Genomic DNA, 16,810 nt, shown 5'->3' with positions numbered 1-16,810 from the left:
ATATGCTGTGAATCAGCGCAATCTTGTTTCGAGAACCTCGCTTGACGGTCAGTTCTTATGGTCTGATGCTTTTGGCAAGTCTCCCATTTTCCTTTGCATACAAAGCGTCGGAAATGCTTTGGCGAGCAGCTGCCGCTACAGATAGACCGGATGACTACACATCGCAGTACTGGTAGCGTCATGGTCACAGGAGCCTGTCAGAATTGATATATTTCATCAATCGTTCGATTCAATTTTCTGTTTAACCTTACTTCACTCGATTCAACTTAGCCGTTGCCATCAGTCTTTCCTGGTTCTCGAATGTTGAAAAGATAGGTCAGAAGATAAAATTCGCCATGGGGTTTGTAGATGAAGATCGTCTTCGTCTGATTGCTATATGGACGCCCGTCGCGGTACGTTCTTATTGAATTCGTGTCTAAGAACTGACCTGACAGCCCTAGCTTGTCACATATGTAGTTGTGACAGCTGTGTATAACCTCACACTTCACCCGCTTGCCAAATATCCTGGACCGCTGTTATGGCGCATTTCTCCTATACCCTCCATCGTTTCTTTGCTACGTGGTCGCATTGCCTTTGAGTACAAGATTCATCACGACAGATACGGGCCCGTCGTGCGTGTCATGCCCAACGAGCTCTCTTTCAATACAGCAAAAGCATGGGACGACATTTATGGACACCGGGTTGGACTTGCGAACATGGATAAAGATCCTATTCATGTTGGTGCGGTGGAAGCAATACCAGGTGCCACCAACCTGACAATGGCACCGGATATCCACCATGCGAGGCAGAGGAGAGCACTTGCTCATGCGTTCAGCAAGCAGGCACTGCTGGAACAACAGTCGATCTTGAAGGGATACGTAGATCTATTTGTAGATCGATTGAGGGAGAAGGCACACAGAGGTGAACCGGCGAACATGGTATCGTGGTTCAACTTTTGCACTTTCGATATCATTGGTGATCTTAGTTTTGGCGAGCCTTTCGGGTGTCTGCGAGAAGGTACGTTTCACCAAGACAGTAGTTAGTGCGACCTGTCTCTTACTTTGTACTGACACACTATGCACAGGCGAAGGTTCGGAATCGGCAAATTGGGTTGTATTAATCTACGAAGCCATAAAGTCCGGCGCTATTGAACAAGCTACCCGCCGCTTCGCTAGGCCCGGTTCTGTCGCTCAAAAGTTCCTCATGTGGTGCATTCCTACGGTCGTCCGCGAGCGCCGTTTCCGCCATTTACGCAACTCGACCGAGAAGACTGTGAAGAGATTGAATCAAAAAGACAACGATCATCGCGATTTCATCTGGTATATCTTGAAACAAAGAGAGAAGAAGAACGAAGTCAGCGACGACGAGGTCATCATGAACGCAGCGCTGTTCATCGTGGCAGGGAGTGAAACCACTGCAACAGAGCTTTGCGGGTTGACAAACTACCTCTTGAGGAACCCAGAAACATTCAAGAAGCTGAAAGATGAGCTAAGAGGCGCGTGTAAGACTGAAGCGGATATCAATATGGATGTCCTTGGCAACCTACCGTACATGAATGCCTGCATTGAGGAAGGTCTTCGAATCTTCCCTCCAGTACCTATCGGTCTTCTCCGCACAGTGCCCAAAGGCGGTTCGCTGATCGATGGCCATGCCGTTCCCGAAAACACATCCGTCTGTGTCAGTTCCTGGGGCGCGTCGCACTCGGCGTCCAACTTCGCAGAACCCGACTCTTTCATTCCTGAGCGCTTCCTTGACACGCCAGAGTCAAAAGGAAAGTTTGCTGGCGACTCCAAGAAAGCGGCGCAGCCCTTTTCAACCGGACCACGAGGGTGCATTGGCAGAAACTTGACATATGTCGAGCTGCGATTGATTTTGGGCGCGCTTCTCTGGAACTTTGATATCGAGCTGGCGGATGGAGCGCCGCTTTGGCACCCAAAGAATGAGTTCGAGGGATTGAAGGCGTACAATACTTGGGAGAAGAGTCCGTTGATGGTTAAGTTGACGGACATCAGGGGGCCACCTCGGTGATACCACCCTGTAAAGTTCACGTCTCCAAATAATCCATTCACCACTATGTAAGCTAGAGGGTGGCTATCATTACCATGTTGCAGCGTGTCGTTTGGTTCTCAAAAGACCATATAGCTTGTATGCGCACGTGACCTCGTGATGACGCGAAGTGGGGCTGATGCTGTAGCTCCGAGTCTCATACGTCAGCGTCCACGCTCAATACATGTTGACAATCACTACCAATGCACGGACGCCTGGTTTGTTCCCTGGTGAAACGCATCCCGACCTCGACTCAACCCAGCCCTTGCAGCACAGTCCAATCATCCAATCAGACTGTACTCAACAGCTTCCTCCCACGCACCTTCCATACCCGTACACGACTCCGCGCAGCCTACAACATGCCGCAAGAACCAAAGATCATCAAGGTAGAAGAGCTTCCTGCAACCGAGGCCAAATGGATCGAGTTCCAGAAAATCTCATGGCAAGACCAAACGGGTAGAGATCGCGTCTGGGAAGCCGCGGCACGCAAGACACGGGGCAAGGCAGGCGTCGATGCTGTAGCCATAACAACAATCATCCGCCACCCCTCGCACCCGCCTTCCACTATTATCATCCTGCAGTACCGCCCGCCTGTCAACGCCGTCTGCGTCGAGCTTCCTGCCGGTCTAGTTGACGAGAAGGAGTCACCTAGTGAGGCCAGCGTACGAGAGCTACACGAAGAGACTGGGTACAAGGGCAAGTTGGCCTTTATCAGCCCGACTATCGTCTCGGATCCTGGTCTGAGCACGGCGAACATGCAGCTGGCCATGGTGGAGATCAACTTGAAGGAAGGTGACAAGGAGCCAGAGCAGGTGCTTGACGATGGCGAGTTCATCGAGAGGGTAGTGGTGCCGATTGATGAATTATACGATCGCCTAGTCAAGTACGACCAGGAGGGCAAGACTATCGATGCACGGCTCTGGCATTGGGCTGCAGGATGGCATGCTGCAAAGACTATGCTATGAGGAGGCTTGTCTGGGTCTGAAGCATTCATGTCGTAGGCAACATTAAAGCCTCACCCTACGTTACAATTGCGCCTTATTGCTAATTATTCGACTCACAAGCACAATGGGTGGTGGGGTGCTAAACGTCACGAAAACACCTAATACCGGAAGTGCCAAGAGACCGGTGAACTACTCACAGTATTGTTCGACTTCTTGAGCACATTAGACAAACACCCAATATCTGAGGCATTCAATTCTCCCATGACCCAACAACGTAATCTCTGATTTCAAACAACTCGATAGTCGCCATGTTCTGTTTCATGCTCTCCAATTACTGCAGCGAACGCTTTCAGTCTTCTGAGTGCCCTCATCCTCCCCGTGCGCCTACCGCCTCTTACTCCACATACGTATTTGTCGCAAAGGTGCTCACATATGTCTTCCGATCGCAATACCGGTAGGAGCACACTGGAATAGCACCATTAGCGCCAAATCAGTGGCTTATAACATGTGATCTCCCTCTTGTTCCTTCCTTCTATATCAGCCTCGACTTCCTTGATCGGCATCTCTCTCCGAAGGTTATTTTCATATAGCACTCAGTCTTACTCACTTACCTCACTTATCTCACTTATCAGATCTTTTAGAAACAACCAGATCCATTCGTCAAGTACAATATGTACTCTTCCAAATTCTTCGCTGGTGAGAGTCTCCTTGGACCTCGTTATCTTCTCTACACTAACCATGTTCAGTTGCGCTCGGCTTCCTGACTGTACTCCTAAACGCTGCACCGACTTCTCCAAATCCCAACCTTATGTCTAAGGATTGGCGCCATGTCCTCACCCCGGACAACTTCCTGGCGTCTACTATCGAACCAGGCTCATCAATGGCCTCCGTTCTGGTCCCTGGCATGGCGAGTGATCCAAATGTCCCTCAGATCCGCGGTGAAGTTAGGAACCATTGTTCTTTCTCTGTCTGGGCTCGTCTCTCAATCTCCCCAGTCAGCTCTGGACCTAGCCACGAGAAATGCGACAACCCCGGCGAAACCAGCATGGTCGAAATCAAGCCAGGCCAGAGGTACAAGGCGCCTTTTCCATGCCAGATGAATCAGCGTAGTCACGTCAGTACGTATTCTCGCACATTTTGCACTCATCCCTATGCCATTCTCAACAACACCGACTGATGAACATACAGTCAAGGTCGCCTACCACCCAGCGGATCTACGCGTCTACCAAATTGAATATTCTGCGGACGGCCATGATGGCCGCATGTGGTACAACCTTTCCGCTGAGGACGCCGCGCCTTTCCAAGATGTTGAGCGCTATCTGGGTGGCCGCGGCCCTACTTGCCCTCTCGTGCACTGTGCACCCGGCCAGTACGGTAAAGACCCGGTCCATGGATGCGATTGGCCGCTCCAACCCTTGTGTGATAGCCTGGGCAGTGTCGTCGCTGTCATCTGTGGAAGGCTTTAGGGTCGCCGAGATGAGGTCAGCATTTGACGTTGGTTATAGATCTCCAGGAGAGCATGTAAGTCATATGGATGCCATGAGGCATATGGAGCGTGTGGACTTTGGATATCAAGACGTTTCGATATACATCAATTTTGGCGATGTATGGACATATTGCAAAACATTTCGAATTGACACCTCATGTGAACACCTGAAAACGTCGCCTTCTTGTTCTTGTTTTGGTACGTAACACTGCAGGTATTACCACTCACTAATCTGTCTCGTGGTGGGGTGGTTTTCTTCCCCAAATCGATGGCTACGAATCATCAGCCATCCCAGCATCTATAATTCTTGCTCTACCGTATATCCTGCTTCCTTCTCTCTTTTGCTAATTGTTCGCCGTCTTATCATTGTAGTAATGCACAGTCTGATCAGCACACCCACTTGGCGTCTGATACAAGTAGTTACCCAAGTTGATATACAGTTTCTGCCCAGTGCACACATACCACGCACTCTTGTTCGGGCGATTGACACCAGCAACACTCCATTGGAGATCGTCCCCACCCCATGCAAACGTTCCGTATGTGTTCTTGCTCTCGGAGAAGCTAACAGCAAGAGACATGCCGTTTATAGAGCGCTCCTCGGATACCACAGCATAGAGAAGCTTGACAGGCTCACCGGGAGCGGATACTAATTCAACTAGTTGACCGTCAACGACTTGAAACTGGCCGGCTGTGGTGTAGTCGCCTAGGAGGGCTGATCCTGTCGAGTAGAGGGGTTTGGTTTGGAAGTATTTGTGGAAGTTGGGCGCGGCGACTGCACGGATCCAATAGTAGCCGCTTTGAAGTGTCTTGCCCGGCCCACTTCCCGATGGGGTGCTGCTGACAGTGGGTGCACCTGGAGAGACTGTTGTAAAGGTTGTAGGTGTTGGTTCTGGCACAGGGTCGGGTTGTGGCTCCGCAGTGGGCGCCGGGGCTGCACCGGGTTGACATTGAGAGTAGTAGTCACTTGAAGATTGTCAGATATGTGTCGTGAGAGAAGGATACAACCAGTCTCTCACTTGATCTTGACGCAGCCTGCACCTGAACTGCACGTGGTCTCACCAGACCAACTCATACCACCACCTGATCTTTCATTAGCAAAGGCCTACATACGACTTCGAGACGAGCGTACATTGCTGCCAATCTCCCACAGCAGCATAAGTAGTGCTAGTTAACAAGGCTAACAGAGCCGCAGTTGAGTACTGCATGTTGAGTTTGTGATTAATGGTGCTTTAAACAGATGATGAATTTGCTGAATCTTCCCAAGAAATGACCAGCTGAAGGTATGCAACACCGATACCATATATCTTCTATGTGTATTCCAGAATGTCACCATGTGACCGCATATAGTGCATGACCCAAATATAAGTCGGACCGTGGTCGCCGCATAAAGTGGCTAAAGTGCAATATGCCTGCAAGCGAGCACCAGAACCCAGGAACGAGGCTGAACAGCAATATGCTTGTGCGACACCAAATTGCTTAATCAATATTCCGAGTCTTGAGAGGCTCAAATCCAATCCTTGTGGCAGTAGCGAATACGAAGGTTGGCAACGGAACGTGTCACAGCTCCTATCGCGTATAACGGAGGCTTATTGGACGCCCTCCCGGAAGTCTGCAATGTCGACCTAGTCATACTTTTCGCGTTTTTGGGCGTAAAGATTCGCTGGTGTGTCCCGTGAATCATGTCGTAACCTTGGAACGAGTGCTCTCGCTAATTTGCGAAGGTTGTATCGATGACTTGAGGCCTGTCATATCAGACACGATATGCAAGTGTATTTCTCATCGTTGCGCGATCGTTCGAAAGCTTTTAGACCACCAAGAGTGGTTCTCCTCAACTTCGGATTCGGGCGAAAACACGTCTTCTCTTTCCTTCCCGACTTTTCATTCCACCTCAGAAACCCCACTAATCGGCTCCGGTCGCGAAGAAAACACAATCTTGTACCTCACCACCTCTACAATCTCCAGCTCTTCCTCCTTCGCACCGTCCTCTTGTTCAAGGCCACCCATGGCTACATCTTCAACATCTGTCTTTTCTTTCTTGCGCATGACCCCATATGGCTTGGGCAACTTCTTGCACTCGCCTGTCATGCGCTGGCCTTTGCCAATGTACATGTATACGCGCTTCATCCATTTTGTGTCGCTCGGATCGTTGATGTTGGGATTGTAGTATGGAAAGACGAGCTTTCCAACTTGTGTAGAGGGCCCGGAGGATTCTGTAGGCGTTGGGAAGTGGATTGTGCCTTGAATTTCTATGAGTGCTAGGCCAGAGGGTGTGTGGAGGAGCTGTGGAAGAGGATTCTCGGCGCGAGAGGGTGTTGCCGAAGGAAGGTGAATCGGCACCGAAGGCATATTGAAGGTCCAATGGAGGAATGTAGTACTCTTGCGTTTTCTGGTGGCGAACCTAAGCGAATGTTGTGTGGTGGAGGTGGTGCTGGACGAGGGTCACGCCCGTGTCGAAAGGTACGCGACGCGTGGGATTTTGGTGGGGCGAGCGCGTAGCATGATGATGGGCCACGATCTCTGAGATAGGCTTGCGATACATCACTAGGCACTCATGAGAGCTGTGACTGTAAGTCTGTGACACTCCAAAGAAGGCATGGAAAATTAACGTTATTGATGCATTTCGTTTGATCATAGGTATAAGTTACACCGTCATGCCGAGTCCAGCCCCTAGCACCATACCGAAAGCTCCTGCAGTACCACATCCTTTAAAATTTGCTGTGCTCATACGTCTAGCACTCTCCCTTGGACTTGCAAGCAAAATCCATAAGCATAGCTCAGACAGATTTCCTACTACGCCTCTAACTCGAATCAGGAAGCAGACCCAACATCCAATGCAATGTACATCGTACAGTCGTAACAAAGTAACTGGCAGTCGTTTACATCATACCAAGATCTTCCATGGCTTTTGAGTAGCTGTCCCAATCGGTAAGCGCACCGAGAGCACGGCGCTGGTGTGCGCTGAGGAGCGTGAGACCGTAAACGTAACTTGCGTTGACCCATCCGAAGCTGATCAATGTTAGTCGTGAATGAACAAGAATGTAAGGATTGGACATACCCTTCGCGAGGAACACCCTTGAAGTCACTGCCTTGGTTACCGTACTCGGCCTCCACCCTGTGAGGATCAATCTTCCTCGTGACATCGTATTTCTCAACAACAACGCCGTTGAAGTCAACAAATGCCTTGGTGACCATGAAGAGCCAGCGGTATGCCAGGCGTTGGGCTTCTGCATCGTACCCGTATCGCTGCATACCGACCCAAGCGAGCATCTGCTGCGGCGCCCAGCCAAATGGATAATCCCACTGACGGTTGGGGCGGTCAAGGCCGACTTTGCCGCGCGATTTCTCTGTACCCGAAACAAGCCCACCAAATGCCTCCAGCTTAGGGAGGGCTTTCTCCACAAGAATGCTAGCCTGGCGAGGAGTAGCAAGACCTGACCACATGGGCCAGAAAGTGGTGGCACTCTCGTAGCCGGTGCGTTCTTGCTTGACTGTATTGTAGTCGAAGTACATGCCAGCTTCTTCATCCCAGAGATACTTGTCCACCTGAACGCGGCGTTTTCTAGCGCGGCGCTCCCACGTGGCAGAGTTCTCAACGTGGCCAGGCTTCATGTCACCAGTGCGGAAGCCGTCTGGGATCTCAAGCTTGTCACCGAAGTGATTGCGGATGCAACGGCCAATGTCGACTTCGTACTTGTAAAGAAGCGCATTGATGTCGACAACTGCAAGATCTGCGGCGACCCTCTCTAAACGGTATGAAGTGTCGTGGCCAGATTCACGTACAGCACGGTCATGTAGGAAATAATCGTCAAGCTCAGGCTCTTCGACACGTCCGTTGTTGTATGCATCGACGAACTCCTTAAATGTCATACCATGCTTCTCAGCATACGGCATCAAAACATGGTGGAAATGGCTGGCTTCCGTCTCAGGTGGCACACCTCGTCCGCCAGGCCGGTACCTGGTGAGCCCAGTAACGGGGTCTAGGCGAGGCGCGCTCATCCAAACCGAGTGGTATTCCTTGATGGCAGCAAGGATGGCTTCGCGTAGGAAATCGAGCGCACCAGGCTCGTGCTTGATGCGTTCATAGCATCGCAGAGCCATATCGGTGAGGAAGGGAGGCTGAGATCGGCAAAGGTAGTAAGTGCGATTTGCGTTGAGGATCTTGTTGTAGTGCTTGATGCAGAAGCAGAAGTGAATGACCATGGACTTGACTAGGTCAACACGGTCGTTGACGAGGAGACCGAGCGACTCCATATAGCTGTCCCATCCGTAGAGCTCGTTGAAGCGGCCACCTGGGACGACGAACGGCAGACCCCTCAGGTCCTTCTTCTTCGTCTCTGGATCTATCCATTCTTCCATAGCAATAGCGAGCAGACCGGGTGCCTTGTTCAGATCGCGCACGTAATCGTTGTTGTCGCAATCCTTGTCCAGCCAGATGACATCCAGACGCATGTCGGGATGCTCGCGAGCAATGCGGGTGTAGTACTCGTGCTGCTCAGGTGCGCCCTGGGGGATGTATATACGCGGACGTGGGTCGTCTGTCCAGTCCTTGGGATCGACACCGACTTTGGCGATATTGGAGCCGTCGATACGGCGTGTGAGACCGTCCCAGAAGGAGAATTGGATGAGGCGACTCAGGCGGTTTACAGGGTTCTCGTTCAAGCGTGACTCGTCAAGCACGATAGTCTTGCGGCCGTAGTCTTTTGCGAGTGTGAGCTCCTGGAGCAGGTTCGAGAGCATGTAGGTGCCGCGGACATCGTGCTTCTTGAAGGCGTTGGAGCCAAGAGTACCGAGAGACAAGGTCTGTGTCTTGTCAGCCGTGTTCTCTCTAGAGATGCATCATGTCGTACCTTGGGTCCCTTGTCGTCTATTGTGATCTGGTAGTTCTGGTCCGAGTCTTCGCGGGCGAGAAGCTGCTGGAGCGTTTCTTCGACATTGATCTTGAAACGGCGAGGCTGCAGGGAGATTTCATCTGGTGTTATCAGCACATGTCGCGTCGGGAATGCTGTGGAAGGCACGCACCGTGACTGATGCGTCGGCCAGCAATGGCACCCTCGGCAATTGGGGCATTGCGCGTGGAATTATCTACATTCTGCGCTCAATTAGTGCCGTCCCAACAGTAGAACAAGGGAGGAGCGCGGTACTCACAGCGGAGTAGGTCCTGGCTCTGGTATGCTTCCGCGAGTGACTCTCGCCATAGTATATGTGCGGTGCAGCGTACGGGTCGAGAACAGTCGAAGCTCGGCGGGGCTTGGAAGATTGCGAGCTCATGCTACGGGGGAGTTGGGGCGAAGACACCAGTCAATGGGTGCAGGGTTGGGTGTTGTGGGTGGTGAAGATGGTGCTATGGCGTAGGTAGGTACTTCTCTGGGGTTAGCTGGAACGGTGGTCGAGGGCTGGGGTGGGGGTGGGGCGGGACCTTTGTATGAAGATGCTTCAGACTATAGGGACGGAGAAGCAGCGGTCACACGACGATATGTTGTAAGTGTTAGTACGGGTGGCGTATGCGGTGTAGGACTGGAGAGAAAAGACGGGTTTCCAATGGGCGGGAGGTAGTAGTTTTGAGGGATTCAAGGCCGGCAGGTCCGCCGATGGCTATAGAAATGCATAGCAGCAGGCGTCAGTGGTGGGTCTGCTATCACGATAGGCAATGACAGACCAGGCGGTGAAGAAGCTGCATTGTGCCAGAACCAAGCGGCGTGACTGCTATCAATGCTTCATCCAGGCGGCATGATGCTGAGCGAGCGAACACGTCCAGAGGATCCCGTGCACCTCGGAACCCCTGGGCGTACCTGCCTCATCACCATCACCACCTGCACCCTCGCGACTTCCACGCGGGCGCCGAGCTTTTTGCCGCTCCCTCGCAGCGCCCCACCGGTACGTCATTGCCCGGCCTCGTGCTCCAACAATCGAGCAATCGAGTCGTCTTTTGTTCTTCGCACCCGGCAATCCATCTTGTTGAGCTTCAATGCCTTGCTGTCTGCGGAAATTTTGTTTTTGTCCTGGCTAACTCTGGACGCACCTTCAAAAGGGTTGCGCGTACTGTGACTGGCTCGGTTGCTTGGTCAGGCGGTGCTTGTCCGTCAGCCTGCAGGACGTCCCCCACGGCATGCATGGACGAGTCCGCAGTACATCCGCAACACCATCGTGACCTCCGAACAAGACGGCTCTTACTCATGGCCCAGACGTGGGCTGAGCTTGTCGCCTGAGATTTCCTCATCAGGTCGTCGAGTCTAGATGTCCGTCGGCCCTTGATGCATCTCCTGATGGTCCTCTCCACATCTCAACCAATGCGAGACGATTATCCTCTCATGTTTCATATCCGGCTCTCCAAGCTTGGCCGTCTGGACTCCGGTCTTCGGGTACTGTAGGGTCACACTGCACAAGTTGCAAGGTACATGTAGCTCATGTTTGTCGAAAAAGGCTTATCAAGGCCGTCTTTTCTTGGTATAATATGTACATTAAACACTACAAAGTCGTGCTTTTTCCGTCGAGTTTTGAGTGGCTCTGCCATTGGCTTCGTGACAAAAGAGATGATTCCGCAGTCTTCCATGGTATCCGTGATTCCCCAACGCCTTCGCTAATAAACATATACACAAGAAAAATGTAGAGACCGACAGGCCAGCCAATAAATAACTTTTTTTTTAAACTTCAATCTTCTTCGCAGCTTGCTTTCGACTCCTCCTCATGCTTCGCCAGCTCCATTTTCTACTTTTGCTTTCCGGTACTGGTGCGCCCAATGTAGACGAATCTGGCCGGGGCACGTCGACGTTGCTGCTCCAGCTGCTTGAGGCTGTCTCGAGTGATGTGGCGTTGGAAGCCGTTCTTGACATGTCGACGCTGTATGCGCTCTCGTATGACCTGAGTTTGGATTTTGGCCTTGATGGGAGGGGCTCTTGTAGTGCGAGGAAGCCAGAGGCGAAGCACCCGCCGTACGCCTTCAAGACCTCCAACGATGCTGCTCTTCTCAAGGCGATGGTCTCTCTTTGGCTTTCCACGTTTCCATCGTCTGACTCAGCAAAGTCACCGTCATATCGGTAGTGAAGTTGGTCATCCATTTCACAAGCACTATCGAGCTGTTGTACTGTTAGCAGTGACCTGATAAAGACGTCATCCAAGGTCAAAGCATACCTTCTTGTGGGTGGCAGTATGTGTTCGCAAGTTCTCCTCGGTGAGTTGGGTTTGCTTGAAGCAGGTTTCCCAGTTGGGTGTGCGTCCAAGGTTCTGGTACATGTTGGCTGGTGGTTGGTAGAATGCTCCGATGTATGTTGATGATTGATTGTATTGGTGGTGGAGGGTCTCGATGTAAGGCTAGTAGTTGTTGCTGTGCTGGGCTTTGAGTTTGACTGAACCAAAAGGCTAGGGCGATCAAGTGTTATATACCGAGCGTGACTTGGGTAAGGAATCAGGATGGCATCCACCCCAGCATGCGCCATAGCGCCGCGCTCGCCGATTGACCCCAGGGATCGCGCCCAAAAACGTGGTACATGGCTGCGGCTCTACCGTTTCCGTCATTTCACGCTCTGACCAGATCAGCGTTCGTTGCTTTTAGTTGCCGTCTGCGCAGGGGCCCCATGGCAGATGCTAGTGTGCTGAGCCTAGGGGCTGGCTGTTCAGGCCTGCACAAACTCCACAATCTCGAGAAGCGTGGCGCCTCTACACGACGAACCTATCACAAGCGTCAGACATGGCATAATTCAAGCCTCAACCCCTCCTGCTGCAATCTGATCGCGGACGCCGATCAGCCACGGATTGGGAACTTGCACCAGACGCCTCAGCCGCACCTTCTGGTCAGTCTGCTGTCAATCTTCCTTACACGCAAGCATGCAGCCCTCAACGCCAGCATGATAGTCCAGACTGACAGCTCACCTGACGTAGATAGCGCAATGTCTGTATCTGGGGTGGGTAAGCGAGAGATTCTGTAACGAAAAGCACAGTGGGCATCTGGCCTTCTCGCACGTTCAACATTTCGAAACAACAGCAGCTCATGGCCAAATCTCACCGCCCGCCCTGTCATCGTGGTACAACGCGTCTGGGAGACGTGTACCCCTCCACCTCACGGACGCTGGGCTAACTGCATGTTTCGAGGCGCCAAGGGCGGTGAGAGTAGTATTTGACAGCTGTAGCAAAAAGCACCAAACTGCCTAGCGCAGCGCGCCCCATGCGCCGAACGATGGATCCGCTACCATGTCGAGATCATGGTCCTGTGATGCTGTAGCCTGTTCCTGAGAAGATGCATGGAAGTCGTGGTGCGATGCCTGATCGGGATGCGACGCAGGAACAAACTTCTGGGCCGTCTGTCGGCGGGGCTCTCCACCAATCCACTCTCGCACGCTGCCTGGCGATCATTGCCAAGTGTCAGCCTGAATCATGGCCATATGCTCGTCATGATTGCCAGCTCACAACTTCGGTCTTTCTGCAAACTATCTTGACCCCTCTGCTCAAAGCGATAGACGATGGGGGTGGGGATCATTCTGTTCAATATTCACGCGCTGGAATGTGCCGTCTTCTCAACCACAAGCCACTTTCTCGGAGTCAGCGACCACCTCAGCTAGCCAGAGTCGTACCCCTGCCCAGGTTTGCTAGCGTGAAGCTCCTCCCAGTGGCTGGCTCCCATCTGAGAGGCCGAACAGTTGCTGTAGATACCTATCGCTCCGGATCGCGGCCGAACGAATGAGCCCTCTCCCTTGGGCGCTGGGTCCAGTCAAGCAATCTGATCTCTGATCTCCCGCGAACCAGGCACCCATTTGGCCATGTACCTCGCATTCGGGACTAATGCACCCTTGTGCGAGAAACAGTCAATCGGACAGCAACGTTTATGAGACATCAACACCAACGCTCGTCTCACTTCTCTCGGGACATGGTAGGACGGTAGACAACACCTGCCTTTCCTGAACAGACCTGCCATGCATCGCGCGCACTGCGACAGCAGCCCAATGCCATCATCACACATTCTGCCCGATTCGCGTTCGCATCGTGACGATGCCCCATCAATGATTACTCTGTACCCTGCTGCCAACACTGCAGCATCTTGGAGTTGCCTTCTGCGGAATACTGTGCGAACCCACAGATCCAATATGCGCAGCCTCGCCGAACTGTCAGGCATCATTTCCAAATCAATGAACCCCAGTCCCGTTTTCTGTCCAATGACGCTTTCACCCTTTTAACCCCGGTACATATCCAGCAAGCCGGCGACCTAATCCTCGTACAACAGTTATACCCATGATGCAAATCTTCACAAATGTCCATGTTCACGATCGCGATTTCCCATCTCAACTGACTCGATACCCCAGTCCGGATCATCCAACTCCGCGGACTTCTAGATCGCCGACGACAGATCAGGAGCGGATTATAGTGGGATGCAGGATTTCACCCCCAGTCCAATACACAGATATCGTGATGAGAATAGCCGCCCTGCCTCTTGACCCGCCTGCCTGGTCGCCGGCCAGATCCACCGGTAGCGCAAATCTATGTGTGACGTCGTACCCGTCTGTAAAGAGAAAGAGTTTGGGCCCCCTTAGAGGAGCAGAGTGGAGATTTGTGCGACTGTACATATGTTTCGGCTCTTCTCCCACTGCATGCCTTCTGCCCGATGATGAGGCTCGGTGGATCTACGGATCGAAGCCTGGGTCTTAGGAACAAAAAGTATAATGGGAGCTGTGGCGCATGCTACCACCACCGCCATTCGCGACTCGGTGAGTATTCGGTGGACGGTTGTTTTTCTTCCACTTTCCTTCGGCAGTCTGGATTCTGCCGCTGCGCTCTCATCGGACCTTTTTCTTCTCTGTCGAGTAATTGCATTTGAGCGCACAAGGTGAGTTGGGCCTAGATGCTATGCGTTCGATCCCAACATCTTCATGTTTCCTGTTAAAATCGGTGCCTTGTGCGCTGTTTGAAATCGCGAGATGAGCTGACAAGAAAGCAAGGTCGGATGAATCTAGAGCCGGTCTTTACATTCGCAAATATCAAATCTTGTCAACATGGATATAGATTCAAACTACCCAGTTTAGCCAGGTTATCCCAAGAACTGAACTCCATACGCCGGTCCTCGCTTCATTAACAACACACAACCTTACATCTCCCGTCTCACTTCTATCGCGAGAAATTAGTACGTGTCGCAGCTACATGAGAGTTTTACTTATTACCTACCTGCCTTGCGCATTACCTCGGTTTCGCTGCTGCTCTGGTTGTTCAAGCAGCACGGCCGTACACTTCGGCGACATCAGCTAGCCACCTATCCAAGTGTTGTCTAATATGCAGATGTGCATGTGGCATGCGTAAGTGCGGATGTGGAATGTGGAAGTGGTACTGCATCGTGTCTGTGCTGAACTTGAAAGATTGGTACGGTATTGTGTAGAGCAACGAGTTTGTATTGACTTCTTGTTAGCAGATTGAAGACCAGATGAGATTAGATGCATGACAAGGTAGATTTATATATCAAGTCTGAAAACGTGGAAAACATTTTATCAGGATTACTTGTATCCCCATGGGGAGATGTGTGAGCCATTTGTGAGGTGGCGTTACCATGGTGTTGAGTGGAGTGACTCTTGGGATCACAACCATGAAGTAGGCCAATATGACATTTAGCCGGGAGACCATGGTCACGCCACGTCGACCAACTTCGGAATCCTGCGACACTATTCAGCTTGCGACCACGAAAATTCGCAAAGACCACGCTTGATCTTTTCGCTCACCTTCTTCTCTTCCTTCCTCAGTTCTTCTTCGGCGGACTGCACATCGCGCATTTACTGCCAAAGTTCTCCCGTAATAGTCAGGTTTGGTATCTAGGTAGGTTCACAACAGCGGGAGTAGGTGCGCGCTAATTTGAGTTCATACTATCCGTTTGGAACATGAATTCAACACCGCTTCGACTATCTTCGTGCGCCTGCCTGCTGATTGAGCAGGATAAGTCGATTCTGTAGTACAACAAAGAAAAGTAGCTCACTGAACATCACACCTAGATAGTCCCATATCTCATTCTCACCCGTGTAGTTCATTCTGTGCACATCCTCAAATCATACACTCGGTTACCTGACATATTGCCCATTCCGCACCATGGTTCGCTTTCCCTCGTCTATTTTACCACTCCTGTATAGTCTCGGATACTCGGTATGCGCTCTGGTAATCTTTCTGGACCGGGTCCCATACATAGACAGGCTCGGGCCAAGTAGCTTCGTGGTCAAGGTGGGTTACGTACGAGACGAGGAAGAATAGTAGGTGGTGGGAGGAGAGCTTGGGCCGTAAGCGAGGGAAAATGGACCGGGAATGCATGGCGAGACTAGGTTGGACTGCACGTGCGGAGTGGTCGCGGGGTGGTTTCAGCGGAAGGGATGAAGATAGAGACGGGAAGGCAAGGTGCTGAGGGTCGGTGATTGTCGGCTGAGGCATGGGACTACTAGTGGTAACAGGTATTGAAACTGAACTCTATGGCGAAGCCCTGAGTATAGTAGCAGTAGCTAGGGTCCAGGGTCATTGATGCGGCCATCTGTTTCACAAGTATACTTGCTATCGTCGCTGTGGGGAGAGGTTGAGTTCGCCTTGCATTCATACTCGCCCGATCTTCAGGTTAGCATATTCAGGGTTCGAGATCGGAATAAAAAACGGTGAAGACCGTGAGGCTGGACTTACTGTTGTTTCGTGTGTTGAAACATTCGCTGCGAACGACTTACCTCGCACTGCCCTCTTGCGTCCCCGTTGCAAGCCATCGGCTGTTGTTCTTTTCTTTTCGGCACATCCATGGTACGACGTTTAATTCAGGGTAAAACTGTAAAATTTCGTTCTAGGCTTGGAGGAGGCTCTTGCGGTGTCTGTCTTCTTTTTTCCTCTAGAACGCATGGTACTGTGCGCTGCAGTTAGCGAATGATGGTGGATGTTTTCGATTCCGGTGGTATGACTTTCAGATGAACTGTGTGTGACTCGCATGGAGCACATGTATACACGTAGCGAATGCTCGCTAACCCCGAGTTCTCTTCAGCTCAGGGTCTATTTTGACCTTTTTTTCACGTTGTTGTTCAGACAAGCAAACATGACCTGCGCCTCGGTACCTGAAAATGAAGCTCGCGATATAGAGACAAGTGTGTGACCTCTAGAGATCGTGGAGTTTATGTTTCCAAGACTGAAACTACAGTTAAAGTAGAGACGAGAAGATACTGAGGCATGAGTAAGCGTACAAATTTGAGTAGTAAGGCCCACAAGAATGAGCCATGTCCTCACGAAGTTTGACAGACATGAAAATAAACTTGGTGATATGAAAATAAACTTGGTGACCTGAACACGCGTGGCTTTCGCAACACTGCCAACTTCTGCACGCTGGAGACACGATGGCGGGTACCATCCCTTGAAAACAACCCTTAGCTGG

General features: G+C 51.5%; 9 protein-coding genes across 9 annotated transcripts; 4 read left to right on the top strand and 5 right to left on the bottom strand.

The window, feature by feature from the left end:
* Nucleotides 1-335: 335 nt before the first annotated feature.
* Nucleotides 336-2,007, top strand: CC77DRAFT_1004915 (cytochrome P450; the record flags this gene model as incomplete). Its single annotated transcript, XM_018523310.1, has 3 exons — nt 336-392; nt 441-996; nt 1,064-2,007. The coding sequence occupies 3 exons, from the start codon at nt 336-338 to the stop codon at nt 2,005-2,007; spliced, it is 1,557 nt and encodes a 518-aa protein (XP_018390707.1).
* Nucleotides 2,008-2,384: 377 nt separating this feature from the next.
* On the top strand, nt 2,385-2,990 carry CC77DRAFT_926542 (ADP-ribose pyrophosphatase; the record flags this gene model as incomplete). Its single annotated transcript, XM_018533935.1, has 1 exon — nt 2,385-2,990. One exon carries the CDS (start codon nt 2,385-2,387, stop codon nt 2,988-2,990), a length of 606 nt encoding a protein of 201 aa, XP_018390706.1.
* Nucleotides 2,991-3,315: 325 nt separating this feature from the next.
* On the top strand, nt 3,316-4,674 carry CC77DRAFT_310470 (hypothetical protein). The gene is made up of 3 exons (XM_018531200.1): nt 3,316-3,665; nt 3,716-4,087; nt 4,158-4,674. Exons 1-3 carry the CDS (start codon nt 3,641-3,643, stop codon nt 4,433-4,435), a joined length of 675 nt encoding a protein of 224 aa, XP_018390705.1. The 5' UTR covers nt 3,316-3,640; the 3' UTR covers nt 4,436-4,674.
* Nucleotides 4,675-4,730: 56 nt separating this feature from the next.
* Nucleotides 4,731-5,938, bottom strand: CC77DRAFT_310834 (hypothetical protein). Its single transcript, XM_018531202.1, has 3 exons — nt 5,585-5,938; nt 5,472-5,535; nt 4,731-5,418 (listed from the first exon to the last, which is right to left on the bottom strand). Exons 1-3 carry the CDS (start codon nt 5,658-5,660, stop codon nt 4,800-4,802), a joined length of 759 nt encoding a protein of 252 aa, XP_018390704.1. The 5' UTR covers nt 5,661-5,938; the 3' UTR covers nt 4,731-4,799.
* Nucleotides 5,939-6,333: 395 nt separating this feature from the next.
* CC77DRAFT_1057067 (hypothetical protein) lies at nt 6,334-6,801 on the bottom strand (the record flags this gene model as incomplete). The annotated part of the gene is made up of 1 exon (XM_018527973.1): nt 6,334-6,801. The coding sequence occupies one exon, from the start codon at nt 6,799-6,801 to the stop codon at nt 6,334-6,336; it is 468 nt and encodes a 155-aa protein (XP_018390703.1).
* A 238-nt stretch (nt 6,802-7,039) lies between these two features.
* CC77DRAFT_309859 (trehalase-domain-containing protein) lies at nt 7,040-9,972 on the bottom strand. The gene is made up of 6 exons (XM_018531198.1): nt 9,872-9,972; nt 9,601-9,814; nt 9,475-9,544; nt 9,303-9,424; nt 7,511-9,255; nt 7,040-7,461 (listed from the first exon to the last, which is right to left on the bottom strand). Exons 2-6 carry the CDS (start codon nt 9,721-9,723, stop codon nt 7,332-7,334), a joined length of 2,190 nt encoding a protein of 729 aa, XP_018390702.1. The 5' UTR covers nt 9,724-9,814; nt 9,872-9,972; the 3' UTR covers nt 7,040-7,331.
* Nucleotides 9,973-10,937: 965 nt separating this feature from the next.
* CC77DRAFT_1016248 (hypothetical protein) lies at nt 10,938-12,161 on the bottom strand. Its single transcript, XM_018524186.1, has 2 exons — nt 11,584-12,161; nt 10,938-11,528 (listed from the first exon to the last, which is right to left on the bottom strand). Exons 1-2 carry the CDS (start codon nt 11,683-11,685, stop codon nt 11,097-11,099), a joined length of 534 nt encoding a protein of 177 aa, XP_018390701.1. The 5' UTR covers nt 11,686-12,161; the 3' UTR covers nt 10,938-11,096.
* CC77DRAFT_310477 (hypothetical protein) lies at nt 11,691-12,531 on the top strand. The gene is made up of 2 exons (XM_018531201.1): nt 11,691-11,757; nt 11,811-12,531. Exon 2 carries the CDS (start codon nt 11,940-11,942, stop codon nt 12,375-12,377), a length of 438 nt encoding a protein of 145 aa, XP_018390700.1. The 5' UTR covers nt 11,691-11,757; nt 11,811-11,939; the 3' UTR covers nt 12,378-12,531.
* Nucleotides 12,532-15,290: 2,759 nt separating this feature from the next.
* CC77DRAFT_1016244 (hypothetical protein) lies at nt 15,291-16,076 on the bottom strand. The gene is made up of 2 exons (XM_018524185.1): nt 15,445-16,076; nt 15,291-15,388 (listed from the first exon to the last, which is right to left on the bottom strand). The coding sequence occupies exon 1, from the start codon at nt 15,838-15,840 to the stop codon at nt 15,532-15,534; it is 309 nt and encodes a 102-aa protein (XP_018390699.1). The 5' UTR covers nt 15,841-16,076; the 3' UTR covers nt 15,291-15,388; nt 15,445-15,531.
* Between the last annotated feature and the right edge of the window lie 734 nt (nt 16,077-16,810).

The sequence above is a fragment of the Alternaria alternata genome, assembly GCF_001642055.1.
Source record: "Alternaria alternata strain SRC1lrK2f unplaced genomic scaffold CC77scaffold_2, whole genome shotgun sequence".
In the NCBI taxonomy this organism is placed as follows: domain Eukaryota; kingdom Fungi; phylum Ascomycota; class Dothideomycetes; order Pleosporales; family Pleosporaceae; genus Alternaria; species Alternaria alternata.
The sequence above is the reverse complement of the archived record's forward strand: the minus strand, read 5'-3'. Positions and strand labels throughout refer to the sequence as shown.

Excerpts from the sequence above, each read along its gene's own strand:
- CC77DRAFT_310470 (XM_018531200.1), top strand. The coding sequence starts at position 3,641 with ATGTACTCTTCCAAATTCTTCGCTG. Across the intron at positions 3,666-3,715 it reads CTCTTCCAAATTCTTCGCTG|TTGCGCTCGGCTTCCTGACT; the intron begins GTGAGAGTCTCC and ends AACCATGTTCAG. Across the intron at positions 4,088-4,157 it reads GAATCAGCGTAGTCACGTCA|TCAAGGTCGCCTACCACCCA; the intron begins GTACGTATTCTC and ends ATGAACATACAG.
- CC77DRAFT_310834 (XM_018531202.1), bottom strand. The coding sequence starts at position 5,660 with ATGCAGTACTCAACTGCGGCTCTGTTAGCCTTGTTAACTAGCACTACT. Across the intron at positions 5,536-5,584 it reads TGTGGGAGATTGGCAGCAAT|GTGGTGGTATGAGTTGGTCT; the intron begins GTACGCTCGTCT and ends ATGAAAGATCAG. Across the intron at positions 5,419-5,471 it reads GCAGGCTGCGTCAAGATCAA|TGACTACTACTCTCAATGTC; the intron begins GTGAGAGACTGG and ends ACAATCTTCAAG.
- CC77DRAFT_309859 (XM_018531198.1), bottom strand. The coding sequence starts at position 9,723 with ATGAGCTCGCAATCTTCCAAGCCCCGCCGAGCTTCGACTGTTCTCGAC. Across the intron at positions 9,545-9,600 it reads GAGCCAGGACCTACTCCGCT|AATGTAGATAATTCCACGCG; the intron begins GTGAGTACCGCG and ends AATTGAGCGCAG. Across the intron at positions 7,462-7,510 it reads AAGGGTGTTCCTCGCGAAGG|CTTCGGATGGGTCAACGCAA; the intron begins GTATGTCCAATC and ends AACATTGATCAG.
- CC77DRAFT_1016248 (XM_018524186.1), bottom strand. The coding sequence starts at position 11,685 with ATGTACCAGAACCTTGGACGCACACCCAACTGGGAAACCTGCTTCAAG. Across the intron at positions 11,529-11,583 it reads ATACTGCCACCCACAAGAAG|CTCGATAGTGCTTGTGAAAT; the intron begins GTATGCTTTGAC and ends ACAGTACAACAG.
- CC77DRAFT_310477 (XM_018531201.1), top strand. The coding sequence starts at position 11,940 with ATGGCTGCGGCTCTACCGTTTCCGTCATTTCACGCTCTGACCAGATCA.
- CC77DRAFT_1016244 (XM_018524185.1), bottom strand. The coding sequence starts at position 15,840 with ATGCCTCAGCCGACAATCACCGACCCTCAGCACCTTGCCTTCCCGTCT.